General features: G+C 36.0%; 1 protein-coding gene across 2 annotated transcripts; it reads left to right on the top strand.

Moving 5' to 3' along the window:
* The first annotated feature begins 3,322 nt into the window (after nt 1–3,322).
* LOC140772813 (vacuolar protein sorting-associated protein 9A-like) lies at nt 3,323–13,330 on the top strand. Of its 2 annotated transcripts, XR_012106346.1 has the most exons (6): nt 3,323–3,658; nt 7,630–7,777; nt 8,465–8,635; nt 10,136–10,315; nt 11,365–12,429; nt 13,160–13,330. XR_012106346.1 is itself a non-coding variant. In XM_073115008.1 (5 exons), exons 1-5 carry the CDS (start codon nt 3,534–3,536, stop codon nt 12,199–12,201), a joined length of 1,461 nt encoding a protein of 486 aa, XP_072971109.1. In that variant the 5' UTR covers nt 3,323–3,533; the 3' UTR covers nt 12,202–13,081. The 2 variants fall into 2 exon arrangements, 1 of the variants encoding a protein (XP_072971109.1); XM_073115008.1 differs by lacking the exon at nt 13,160–13,330 and having other exon boundaries at nt 11,365–13,081.
* The last annotated feature ends 704 nt before the right edge of the window (nt 13,331–14,034 follow it).

The raw sequence follows: 14,034 nt of genomic DNA, 5'->3' as shown, positions 1-14,034 counted from the left end.
CAGTAGAGCAAGTGGAAGATGAATCTGCAACCTTTTTCGTGCCAGCCTGCCAATAAATCGACTTGCTATTTGCTAACGCTGGTGCGGTAAACGGGTCGGGTTCGATTGATTAGGGTCGGATAGCTGACATCCGAACCTAAAGAAGACAAATTTTAGATCTAAATCTACGTTAGACCGGTAGAGTGGTAGTTGAACCAAACTTTCCTAGTTATCTTATTACCTTAAATATATTTTACCACTCAGTATTTATTGTTTTAATCTATTCATTTCAGAAAGTCTCGTACCAAAGCACGGTGCCTATTTTGATCATTTGGTAGTATTGTCTTAAAACTATATGTCTTGTCTAATAAAAATCTTAAGACGAGTCAAGCATCAGCCTAAATTTTAGGGTTGAAATTCATTTCGAGCCAAGCCTGAGTTGAAGCCGGCTCGCTCAGGCTCGGCTTCATAGGCTCGCTATAAAACCCAAAGTGTAAATCCCTAAACCCTAATTCCCCCAAATTCTCAAAGCTCAATTCATGTAGTCACGCTCTCCTCAAATCGCCGCCTCGTCATCCTCCTCATCCACTATCGGCAAGCCTCCTCTTCCTCCTCTTCTAACTATTGGCAAGCCTCCTCCTCCTCCACCGACGATAAGCTCGGCCTCCTCCTCCTCCGATCTTTAGTAAGCCTCCTCCGCTGGGACCTTCAAATTGATTAGCTTTTGTTCTAGTTACACGGGTTAACATTTTAGACTTCAGCTTAATAGGTTGTGGCTCAGCTCGATTTGAATAAGGCTTAATAATAAGCTCATTTTAGGTTCGAGCTTGACTTGGGCTCGAGCTTAGCTCAAAGTTGAGTTAGCTAAGCATAAGCACAATTATAAGGCTTAAATTAATTTTGAGCCGAATCTGAGCTAGAGTGATGGCTATGCTCAGGCTCGACTCATTTACACCCCTACCCTAACCCCATCTCTTTCATTCTCTCTTGTACGTCCTCCCTCCTTAAGACAAGCTCAACCCGGCTATAATTATCGCCACCGTCGCCCTTCCTCCTCGTCCAACCGCGCCTCTCTCAACCCTAGGGGTCAGTCCTCTCCTCCCCCTTCATCTATCTCACTCACTCACTGCCCTTAACCTATCACAACTACCGTACTATCAACCCTAACCATAGCCATAGTTTCATTCACTTTCCATCACCTGCATCCATCCGATGTTTTCAGACCTTTGGTCACTTTTTTATCATAACTCTCAATCTAACCATCCAAATATAAAGATCTTAGATGCATTAAATTCTTCTTTTCAAGGGAAACAACATATTCAAATCTCACAACAATCAAATAGATAGATTGTCCAAACTTATCTTCTCAAATTCCTCGTAAGTGATGTTCATAACCGATTGCGGATCGATTTGATTCTGTTCAAGAAGATCGTAACAATTTGGAGTGCATTTTTACTAAAAAGATTATCAATCTTATTTCTCAATATCTCAGTAACCTTAGGCACACGTATGTATTTAACATTTATGCAATGATATCGTTCGTTCGCTTAAGTAAAAGTCGGAAGAAATATTAAAAACGAAAGTAGAGATGAACACTAAGATTTTAACGTGGAAAAAATCAAACGGGAAAAAAACCACGGATCCAAACTCGGATCAAAACCAATCACTAAAATATTAGCAGTTACAAGACTGACTCACAAAACAACCCGTCGATCCACGACTTTATTCCTTTCAGTCTTGCTCGCTAGAACCCACGATTCATTGCTTCTCGTGATTGAAGTCCAACCTCAGTAGCTCTCGAGATTGATCTTTCGTCTAGATAGCCCTTAAGACGAAAGATTGAGATTTTTAGATGAGAAGGACCTTGTTTGTTAAAGAACCTATATAGCCTCAAGAAGTCTCCTTCAATAATCTTCTTCAACCACCCTAGAGATAGGGCATCACAATCCTTGTATATGATTTCCAAAATAGAGCCAAATCCAAGTCTTATCCGTACTCACGAAAGTTCAAAATTTTCAAACTTCGTTGGTGCATTCGAACGCGGTCCGGATGCGTTCGAACGGCATGACTTGATCTCATCAACTTTGCTCCAATAATTTTATAATTCTTCAAACCAGAGATTTTCTAGACTTGTATAAAGCTCATATACATATAAAAATACGCTTAAAATATTTTATACACAATTGCCAACAATTAAAAAACCTAACACGAGTTATCGAACATTTTGGGATATGCTCGTACCTTTGCTTCGGTGGCAGATTGGGGAAGGAGAGAAATAGAAGTCTTCAAATGGGAAGCTGCTGCTATCAATCAATAATTCTTCCTACTCTTAAAGCTTATTGATGGGCTATATGGAGTGCTCTTTATCCATCAAGATGCAAGCGGACATTGTTACTTTTAATTCCATTATTAATTATTAATTTTGTACGTCTTACATGAAAGTCTAATTGGGGTTTAATCCCTGATCTTTTCTCAGAAAAATTAATAAAAAAACTGAAATTTATAGGCAATATGTAAGTAAATGTGAATACTAGATTAGAGATTCACATGAAACTATAAATTTATATATAAGAAAATTCATAGCAATTTTTTTATAATATCTTAAACTAAATGATATATGAATGTTAATTTATAAATTTATTTTTAATCTACATTTATATCCGGTTACGAATACAAATTCGAATATTAATAGCGATAGAAAAATCTAACCCATATTCGACAAAACACTCAATTTCACCACAAAAAAAAAGAGTTTGATTTCAACTGTATAATTTACATCTTGTTTGGAATTATCAAATAGGAAAAATCTAATTTGATTAGGATTCTACTTTTGTTAATATGTTGTTTGGAATCATGAAATAATAAGATTTTAATTAATTTTAGTGATTGGGATGGATTTCAGTATATGCAGTAAAATGTAATAATTTGAGTTCAGCTTTGGGTGGAATTCTTTTGGCATTTAAATTAGCTATTCCAAATCTCAAAATTAGCATTCCTTTAGTAACATTTTTCATTGGAGTGGATGAATAAAATATGAAAAAAGAAACATAATTAAAACAATTTCTTCCTCGTTTCAAATAGACCCTCAATTTATCATCATCTCTTAAACAAAATGCTAAGCTGTCATTACATAGATTTGGGAGATCTTTTATATCAAGTGAAGTGATTTTCTAACAGTAAAATAGTAATTAGATTCTGTTGGTTAATGTAAAATAGTAATTACACTGGTTTTGTGTTTACTAAACTAGTTTAAAAAGATTTCTTATTTCAATCCAAACGCCATCCAAATGTTTAGATTCGCTTGAAGGATGAATTGGATTGATGGCTAGGGTTGGCATAATTTATGGCAATCTCTTTCGTTCTTTCTTTTCTTTCCTAGTTGAACCTTCTAATAGCTGTATAATTATGTAACTATAAAGTGGAGGTTAAATTTTATTACTGAGAAGAAAACAATAAAATTCAAAGGAACAGCGCAAATTCAACTTCGTATCCTTGGTTTCTCTGTGGCGACTGGCGGGCGCGTGATCGCCTCCGATCCCTTCTATCATCGATCGATGGAGAGCAGCGGCGGCGGTGGCGAAGACGGTTTTGGCTCATCCACCACCTTGCTGACGTGGCACGACTTCTTGGAGCGGATGCGGCAGCCCTCCGCCGCCGATTTCGTCAAATCGATCAAGAGGTCTCCCGCCGATCTTTTTATGATAAAAACGCAATCTTTGTTATTGTTGGAATTTTCTGATTAAGTTTTTGGGTTCTCAAGGTGTGGTGTCTTGGATCTCGTTTTGAGATTCTATTCCTAGTTGTATGAAAGCTTGTTTCTTGATTTGAACAGAGATTAAACAGATATGTGGGCATTCCTTTAGAGTTTCAATAGATTGATGTTATCTCACACTGCATGTCAGTATGTTGAAATTGGATAGGTTGCACTTCTAAAACTTGTTTCTAGAGTGCAAATTGGATAGGCTTCAGCTCTACTTCTACGGAGCTGAAGCCTTATATGTTTTTTGAAAGATAACATTCATTTCAATTAACTGATTACGACCTGATACAAAAGATAAAAAGGGAAATATGATAAGAGCCCTAGAAGCAAGCTCCACAATAGTACAAACAGAACAATAATTAACATAGGTATTAAAATAAGTACTCAAGCACAGTAAGGACAATGGAGATAGAGCAATGCTCTAATAGCAAGCCTCTCGCTTGGCCATTTACCATTTTCTGGTGTCAGTTTTACTTTTAGAACATACCACATAACCATCTGGAACAAGTTAAAAAAAGAGAATCTTGCAATACTGGTCTTTCAAGTCTGCTTGTAGAACTATTAACAAGACATCACCAGGAGATCACAGTTTGGAAGATTATCATGTGCTAACACACGCGCACACACAGTGTATGCTACATTTATGTGCCAGTTTTTGGCAGAAGTTTTTCCTATACGGAGAAAACAGAAAAGGAATTAACTCAAAGCCAAAAGAGAGAACCCATAGAGAAAGGGAGATTTTGTTTACTCATTCGACCAGTCCTTAATGGTCTACATTGGATGGTATTTGAACAGTCTAAATCCCTATTCCAACTAATGAACATCATGATTGTTTTTAATGGATAGTCGTGTTGATCGGTATGGGGCGTGCCGGCGGCGTACTGACACGTGGCACGAGGGGTACTACGCAGCACCTCTCCTAATAGTTTTGCCGCTCGTCATTGACCTCATTATCGAGTTACCCGTCATTGATCGCCGTCGCTCGAGCTTCGTCGAGTGCCCTATCTTGAGAAAGAAGAGAGAGAAAGGGGTTAAAAACTTAAGTTGCGGGTTTGGCGATTGGCGACGACAACTGCAAAGGCGAAGGTGTGTATCTAGGGGTGAAAACGGGTCGGATTAAGTCCGACCCGACCCGCTATCCGATCCGGATCGGATCGGATACGGATAGGAAAATCCTATCCGATCCGGATTCGGATACGGATACGGGTAGCTATTTCCAAAAATATCCGGATCCGGATCCGGATACGGATAGCCTTTTAGAAAAAAATCCGGATCCGGATACGGATACAGGTTTAGTTGATTTTATCGGATACGGATTCGGATAACGGATATCCGTTTACCCGCTTAATAAATACCCAACAAAAGTTAAACCCTACCTCTATCTCTCATCTACTCACCATCTCCTCCCCCAAATCTCCATCAACCGCACTGCTACCCGCGGCGCCGCCCTCAATACTAGCCCTCACGGCCTCACCGGCTCTCCTCCACCGGCCCTCCCTCGTCGACCTCGGCTCACCTCCACCGGCCCTCCCTCGTCGACCTTGGCTCTCCTCCACCGGCCCTCCCTCGTCGACCTCGGCTCTCCTCTCCGAGCCGGGCGTCGCCGCCGCCACCCTCTCCAAGATCCGAGAAGAGCCCAGCCTCGCCCTACTCCTCTTCAGGAACGCCACCGTCGCCTACCTCGTCAACCTCACCAACTTCTTGGTCACGAAGCACACCAGCGCCCTCACACTTCAAGTCCTCGGCAACGCCAAGGCCGTCGTCGTCTCCGTGCTCATCTTTCGCAATCCCGTCACGGTGATGGGTTCTAGATAAAATTGTGCCACTCATATAGAGTAGACAGAGGTCCAAGATCTATATTTTATAACTACTTGTGGTTCTACATTTGGACCCAGATCCAAACCTGACCATTTTTTAGTTCATATTAGTGTTAATTAGTTTCTCATTTATTTTTTTATAATATTTTTAACCTCATTACCTATCCATTTATCCAATATGCTCTTATCTCACTCAGATTAGAAATTCCAAATGATTACCTTTTTATATTTAAAATCTTCTTTTAAAATTAAAAATTGAATCGCCTGAATTTATAATTCGGCAGTGATGCAATGTTTTCTTAACAAAAATATAAAAAAATTTCTTAATAGATTATAAGTTTGTAGGCTAATTATAAACTGGATAGAAAAGAAAACAAAATTTGCTAGTGCTTGTTTGCATTATGGTGTTGAGTAGGAGCTTGTTGACAAATTCTATTGCTGATTCTTTCTAGTAATTTGGGGTGGTATTGTTTGATGTCCTGAAGAAACAAGTTCTTGACCAAAAATAAACCTCCTTATAAACTATTGAGCAAATTTATTAGCAAACAGGGTCTCTATATCACTATTATCTCAGAGAATAACTGAACTGTTTATCAATTTATATTATCAGTAAAATGTTAAATTATTATTTCACAATTAGAGAAAGTGTCTAACATTTCAATATTTTATCTTTAAGTATTTTAGTTTAACTGAGTACTTTATATATAAACTATCCGATCCGTATCCGAAACTATCCGATCCGTATCCGAAAACTATCCGATCCATATCCGAAAATTATCCGTATCCGTTTTCTTAGGATATGGTTTTAATTTTTGCTATCCGTCAAATATCCGTATCCGAATCCGTATCCGAATAAAAAATATGGATCCGGATATGGGTTGAGCACTATCCGAGCCGTATCCGATCCGTTTTCACCCCTATGTGTATCATTTAAAAAGTCTCAACAGTGGTTGGCACGATTCATGCCTGTGGCACGGGCATAGTTGGGACTTTTTTAAATGAAGCATAAATAAGGAAAATACATCTTAAGTATTTTGGCGTTAGATACGAAATGCACAACAAGATTTATGATATCAGGGAATATCCTAATAGGTTGATATAATAGTTGCACCCATTCAATGTCATGAAAAGCACCCCCGGTACACGGGCAGTCATCCTGCATGTGGTATAAAGGAGTATATGCAATCTAACAATAAACGTATGTAACTTATATATAACTGACTTATCTAATGTATTGAGTATTTTGGCATTAATAAGCTAATAATAAGCAAAACTGTTAAAGTTGCAAAGAAATATATAGAGAATCATCCTCATAATACCATCTCATAAGGATGCTACTTTCTATCATAAAATTACTCAATAAGTATTTCCAAGTATGACAAGTTGCACCAACAAAATTAATCTATAAAAGTTATTATGAAGCGCTATAGAATCTCAATGTTATCACATATAAATTTAAAATGTATGTGAGAGCACATATGTATGCGAAAGATTCTCAATTGTTGGTGGTCAATATGTGGGCTCGTATGCCTATGCGTTCGGTCAGAATTACATATGAGGATTTGATAATGTATATGCGGGAGGGTTGATCCATTGGCACCATTTGTGTGGATGCTTTTTAAAGCAATGAACTGTTCATCTTCCATACTTCATAGTTCCATTCTCTTCCATATCGAAGTTCCAATGGTATCTAATCACATCTCTAAAAGATTTCATCCGTATCCAAGTATCTTGTCAAGAACTGTTAATTATCCCAAGTTTTTTTTTTCTATTTGTAAGGATATTAACCCGTTAACTTTTCTGTTATGCATATCTTAATATGTTTGAGTCTATGAATCATGGCAAGTTATTTGCCATGTCAGTTGCACAAGTGGCATTCCTTCTAGGGTGTCCTATGTATACCATACTCTCGAGCGAGGCTGATTAAATCAAGCATAATGGGTTCTCATCCATTTTGGACTATATTCTTCTCAGAAGTATTCTTCTATTCTTGTATAGGGTGTCTTTTTGGTTTTTCTGTTCACACATTTTTTGCATATTTTTCACAAAAATTGTTTTACTTTGATATTACAGCTTCATCGTTTCCTTCTCAAATAAAGATCCTGATCCAGAAAATGACAGTGCTGCTGTACAAGAGTTCCTTGCCAACATGGAAGCAAAATTTAGGGTCCATACACTTTGGGCTGGTAGTTCAGAAGAAGAGCTAGAAAGTGCTGGTGAGGTAAGTTTTCTCATCTTTGTTGCTATTCACAAGTTTCTCATCCTGAAAATTCAGATAGAACTACTTATGGAGTGATGAGTATAGTAAATGCTGCCAAATTTAGGGAGATGAATTATCAATTAACCTGCCAAACAATATGGTAGCAAGCATAACTTTTAATTCAGACTAAAATGGAAATGGAACCTCCATAAAATTTGGTTTGGTGGTCATAAAAGCAAGGATGCTATTCTAGTGGGACATCCTGTGCTGACCCTGTCTTAGTACATGCCTCTAGGTGTGCCACGCTAAATGTTGGTACGAAGTACTGGTGTACCTCCTAGTTAGCAAATCCTGTTTCCCCAAATCTTTGATAAAAAATGATCAAAAATAAAGAAAGAAAAGGTTAGTAAGGCATAAAAAAGGACTGCATGAAAGCTTTTTTTACAGTGTATTAGTGCATTCCATTTGTCTATCCAAGTTGGAGACCAGAATTGGGATATCGGAATTAGATGAACTCCTACATGGTGGATTAACTTGATTGGTAATTCCATTGTATTCGATTTATCAAAATTTTCCATTTTATTTTTGGCTTTCAAAAATTTAGGAACATATTACAAGTGCCCCTGGTTTTGTGTTGTCTTGTTTTCTTCATACTTATGTACTTTTCAGAACTTCTGCCATAACACGAAACCCTGCTTTTGCTTGCAGGGCCTTGAGAAATATGTCATGACAAAACTTTTTAATCGGGTATTTGCATCAGTTCCTGAAGATGTGAACAGTGATGAACAACTTTTTGAGAAGATGGCTTTGTTACAACAATTTATACGACCTGAAAATTTGGATGTAAAGCCACCATTTCACAATGAAACATCATGCTTGGTAAGTGAATCAGGGCAGATAATAATATTTATCTTGTTAATGGAGCACAATTCTAGGCCCCTATCGATATTATTAACTGGTCTTAGCATTATAATATGGCTCTTATATTATTCAATTAATTAATTCATTTCTCTCTTAAGAGGGAAGTCAAATACTTGCTATCAGTTACTTTGGTATCAAATTTATGGTGATTTAGAGTGGGTAGTAATTACGAGTGCGAATCAGCCGAACACAAGCGAGATGAGTGCTTCTCATGTTTGGCTTGAAAGTAAGGTTATTGAGTTCAAGCTTAATTTTGGCTTGCCCCACTTGAGATATGTTAAGCTCGTCACGGCAGAACTTGGAATGTTTGATTACTCATCTGTTCAGACTTGGCTGCTAGTGAGCTCAAGTGCTCAACTCACTATGATCTTGTGTCTGACTCAATTTATGGCCGCATCTAGTAGTAGGCCTATATGATAGAGAATACTAATAAATCTTAACCATCGTACTTACAAATTAATAGTGCTGTTGCTTAAATATCTAGACAGACTGTGCCGCTAAATACTAGTGAGCAGTGACCATGCTATTATCAAGATATAATGCCTGAGATTAATTTTAGTTAAGTAGTATAGAACTGTTCAAAAGAAAATGTTATTACATATTCATATAAACAAGTATTAAATTTGTAATAATTTTAAGAATATATATTTAAAATAATATGTAATTAGTTGAGCTATATCTAGCGAAACACAAGCAAGCTGTGTCCTGCTTTTGTTGGGCTTGTTGATACTATGTGCTCAGAATGTTGGCCCATATTTTGCGAATTTAAATGAATGGTTCGATATTTCGATGTAAAGCATTATTTCAAGCAAATGAGCTTCTTTCAAACAATGAGTTCCATTAACAGTCTCAGTGACATCGCAGAGAACATAAAATCATTTTATGGCCTGAACAGAATTCTGAAAAAAATGATATTGTGGAAAAGTTCAGTGGCTGTTTCTTTCCACAATTCATTGACCATGATGCATCATCATCATTAAGTGTGCTTTTTTAATGCATTTTTATCAGTTATTATAGTATTTATGATGATGTTAACCTTAGTAATGCTGTCATGGTGATGATGATTTTGTTTATTGAGCCCTCACTGTTACACAGAGATATGACAATAGCTGAAAAGTTGAAACTGTTATATATTTAATTAAATTTTATAATACTACTAGCAGTCTAGCACAACTACTGGTACCTGTACTTTCAGTCTTACGATTTGGTAGTTGCTATTATTGTGGCTTAAGTATGTGCACTAGCTCACATTTTGATTTCCTTCTTGTTAGTCCATATAACTTATAGAAATAGCATTCTAGATCTTATCTAACTACTTTTTCAATTTGTATATATTATAAATATATAGATGTAAAAGTATATCTAGCTGCATTACATGATTTAAATTTTCTAATGGAGTTGATTGGCAGATTCATATGTTCTGAAAGCCTGATATATTTGACTTCTATGTTTTTACAGCTTGCACAAAAGGAACTGCAGAAGATCAATATGTATAAGGCTCCTAGGGATAAACTCGTTTGTATCCTCAATTGCTGTAAAGCCATTAATAATTTGTTGCTAAATGCTTCTATCGCATCGGATGAGAACCCTCCAGGAGCAGATGAATTTCTTCCTGTCCTCATTTATGTGATAATTAAGGTAGGGCCAGTTTTTTATGCAAATACAACTTTCAATAGGTTATCACATTTACATACCTTTTGGCTCACTTTTATTTTGCTATGCAAAAGCTGGCTAGTCTTTCTTCAATTTATTATATTATGAAGTTGCATTTTTACATTTCAGATAAATCATTAAACATCATGACCATTACATATTCATATTTATGGATAAGTATATGACTATGTCAATTCAATTATCTTTTTCTTTTACTTCAGCATGCTACAGTTGCTATAGTTTATAAATTGACAGTCATCATTTATAGTTTGAAAGCTGCTATAGGATGATAAGAGATCAAGGTTTAAGATCTTGATTTTGGTGCACAATATGCAGTTATGTGAATTAGATATGTTTATTCAGTCCAGGTTTGGACAATGAAAGATGATACAAGTATTCAAAACACCAATAGAAAGAACAGATCAGCTACTCGTCCAGGTTGAATGAATGTAGAAAGGGACATCAAATTGTCATCACTACAAACCATGTCTGGTAGGCAACAAAAAATACCAACAGACTAACCAGTACAGTTAATGGTTGTGGGTACCATGTCTAAGAAAAATAAAAAATGTCCTGTAATTACTTGGGATGGTTTTCCTCTTAATCATATGTATCTATTGAGGGCACAGCAGCAATTTACTTTATCTAGTGAACTTTGCTTGTTATTTTTGTGAATAATTACATTGCACGTTTTCCAACAATGACTTACCCAAATTTTTTGAGGGTCTTCTAATTGGTTATTTGCTTGTTTGCATAGAAGTTTCTATAAGAATTGTATTAATGGTTTGCAGAATGATGTTCTTATACATATCAGCTTAGAGTTGGATTTTGCTATGCAAAACGATAAGTACTTGGTTTTTATTTATGCATAAATTTCATACTATCATAGTATTTGATTTCTCCGAAAATACTGTTGTTAACTCAGTTTTAAGAACTGGAATACATTTTATTTTACTACTTTATTGTCATCTTATAATGTATTAGTGTATTATGGTGTTAAAGAGGGTACTCAACTATCATTGTTGTTTATGCAGGCCAACCCTCCACAATTGCATTCAAACCTGTTATACATACAGCGATACAGACGTCAATCAAGATTAGTCTCTCAAGCGGCATATTTCTTTACTAATATCCTCTCTGCAGAATCTTTCATCTGGAATATTGACGCAGAATCACTTTCCATAGATGAAGTTGAGTTCCAAAAGAAGATGGATTCTGCTAGAGAACATTTGTTGGGACTGTCAAGCAACTCGGAAAGTCAGAGAAATCAATCTAATCTTGATGAAAGAGAATACAGAGTAGAAACTCTAACGGCTAACAGGGAGTCAGACAGCAACTTGTCTCTAAGGGAGAAGCATGCTTCAAACCAGGAAATTGAAGTAAGCAGGTTTTTAGATGGAAAAAGTAAAGCAATTGCAAGGGCACAATCAATCTCAGACATTGAGAAGAAAGGATGTGCTGATCTTATGAAGGATGATGATCTAAGCAGATATTTTCAGGAGCACCCATTTCTTTATGCTCGTGCTGGAGATTTAACAGTTGATGATGTAGATAACCTCCTCAATTGTTACAAACAGCTCGTTCTTAGATATGTATCTCTTTCCAAAGGAATGGGCATCAATAGAGAATCTCTTGATGCCCACATCATGCAAAAGACATCCAAAGTTGAGACAAGTCAGACAACAAATGTGTCTGAAAATGTAGAGGATACATGGATGAAGAGCGAAAAATCTGAAGGAATTAATATAGCCGGTGATATTTCCAATGAGAATCTTCTTTCAGGAATAATTGAGACAGAGTCCATGAGAAATACTGGTGATTTAGTTGATGACCCAAGGGAAGATAAGGATGAGGTATCCCATCAGCAATAATTACCTGTGTGATGTGTGACAAGTTCATTCTGCTTGAGATATACTTGGAACATATTATTTCATCTGCTCAAGATAAGTGTCTTAGAAGAAAAAATATTTTATCAAAAGGAGCATCATGTTGGTGCTAAATCCCAGAGATTGAAAGGAAATGGGTGAAGAACAAAATCCTTCCTATGAAGAATATAAGCCTACCTTCAGGCTACTTCTTTTTGCTACTTCTACATGAAGGTATGCTGGTCTGTAATCTGTCAAATTATGTCCTAGTTTTGCTGGAATCTGATTAGCATATTGTAGTGGCTTTAACCATCTGAAATTTATTCACTATTGTTGACATTCGTTCATTCATTCTCTGTGATGGTTCTAAGATTAATCAATAATTGACATCTCTTTGGCTGACTTAGAGCACAATAATGGTTACTGTATAAATAGGTTGGGCTGCATAAGGAAAGCTAATACTAGTGTAGGCTACATTTTGATAGAAAGTAGGAACAAAAAGTGACAATTTTATAGAAGTCTACTTTATAACGTGACGTAGTTTGGGAGTCGGTAATGGTCCACTTAAAACTATCTTTCCTAATTTTGGTTCATTTCACTTTCTTCTTTAAAGAGAGAGTTACACTTCTGAGCCTTTTATATATTGCATGTTATTGTCATAATTATTCATTTTCATCGTATACTTCTAATTTTACCAAACATTTACGAGTCATGACCACTTTTGCTATAGGCAATTTCTCTAGAAATTTTTACTATGATCTTCCCTCTACTTTTTATTACTAATACATTGCCTTTAAGAAATCTTGTACCATTTGAAGCAAAAGACAAACTAGAACTCTTGACAAATTCAAATAATGAATTCAGTGAACACAGCTATATTCCTTCAGTATATTGGTGTCCTTTTTGACTGTTTTCTTCTATATCTATGTCTGATCTTGTATCTATATTCTGATGGTTCTCCAAGGTACCTTAGGGGGACCAAATGTTCCCATAAGCAAGCATCTCTAAAATGCTGTGGGAAAGAGAGAAGGTCCCATAATCTGGGTGAACTTTTATGGTCCCCTTTGATGCTTTCCTATGTATACACTATCCTGGACTACTTTTGATTGCAATTCTGGGGCTTATCTACAAATTTCCTGTTGGACTTGCATGTGAATTAGGTTGAAAGGGCAGCAAGTAATCCGGAAGGATCTTTATATCATCTTAATCATGAGGAACTTTGAGAGAATGAAGCTGTCATTGTACATAACAAAAATTTTGGCAGAAAGATCTATCATCTATTAGCACGTTGTAGGCATTACTTTTGTAGCTCCTGAGGCATGGACGTGCTAACCCTATACTTGATAACCTATGCGCATGTTTACTTGTGAAATAAGAATAACTTTTTCTGAAATAAACCTTCTTATACTGGTATAGCTACTAAATAACAACTTAATTTTTTCATGCATACTAATTCATTATTCTCTCTCTTCTCGTTCTCTACAACTTTTTAAATCAATTTAATAATAATTTAAAATTAGTATTTTGCTCCTTGATTACTACTATTATTTTACATCTAATCAAGGGCATTTTTGTTATTTGATTTAAAATGCCACTGATTCTCAATACAAATTCGTTATTTTTTATTATAATTTTATATCACATTAAATATAATTATTCTTCTTTACACTAGTATTTAACTAAATAATAGAATAATTTATACTATTGTTAGCTATCTTTTTCGGTGTTAAAAATTAGAACGCATATTCTAGAATTAACTTTATTCCACAATCAAATATATTTGTAGTTAATTTGGTAGATACATATTTTATTTTAGCTTCTTCTTAATTTCTGTTAGTA

The sequence above is a fragment of the Typha angustifolia genome, chromosome 13, assembly GCF_048772165.1.
Source record: "Typha angustifolia cultivar Huaian chromosome 13, ASM4877216v1, whole genome shotgun sequence".
In the NCBI taxonomy this organism is placed as follows: Eukaryota; Viridiplantae; Streptophyta; class Magnoliopsida; order Poales; family Typhaceae; genus Typha; species Typha angustifolia.
Note: the sequence above shows the minus strand (reverse complement) of the source record. Positions and strands in the feature narration are given on the sequence as shown.

Bases quoted from the DNA above. Each gene is read 5' to 3' on its own strand.
- LOC140772813 (XM_073115008.1), top strand. From the start codon at position 3,534: ATGGAGAGCAGCGGCGGCGGTGGCGAAGACGGTTTTGGCTCATCCACC. The intron at 3,659-7,629 runs GTCTCCCGCCGA...TTGATATTACAG, and splicing joins TTCGTCAAATCGATCAAGAG to CTTCATCGTTTCCTTCTCAA. The intron at 10,316-11,364 runs GTAGGGCCAGTT...TTGTTTATGCAG, and splicing joins TCATTTATGTGATAATTAAG to GCCAACCCTCCACAATTGCA.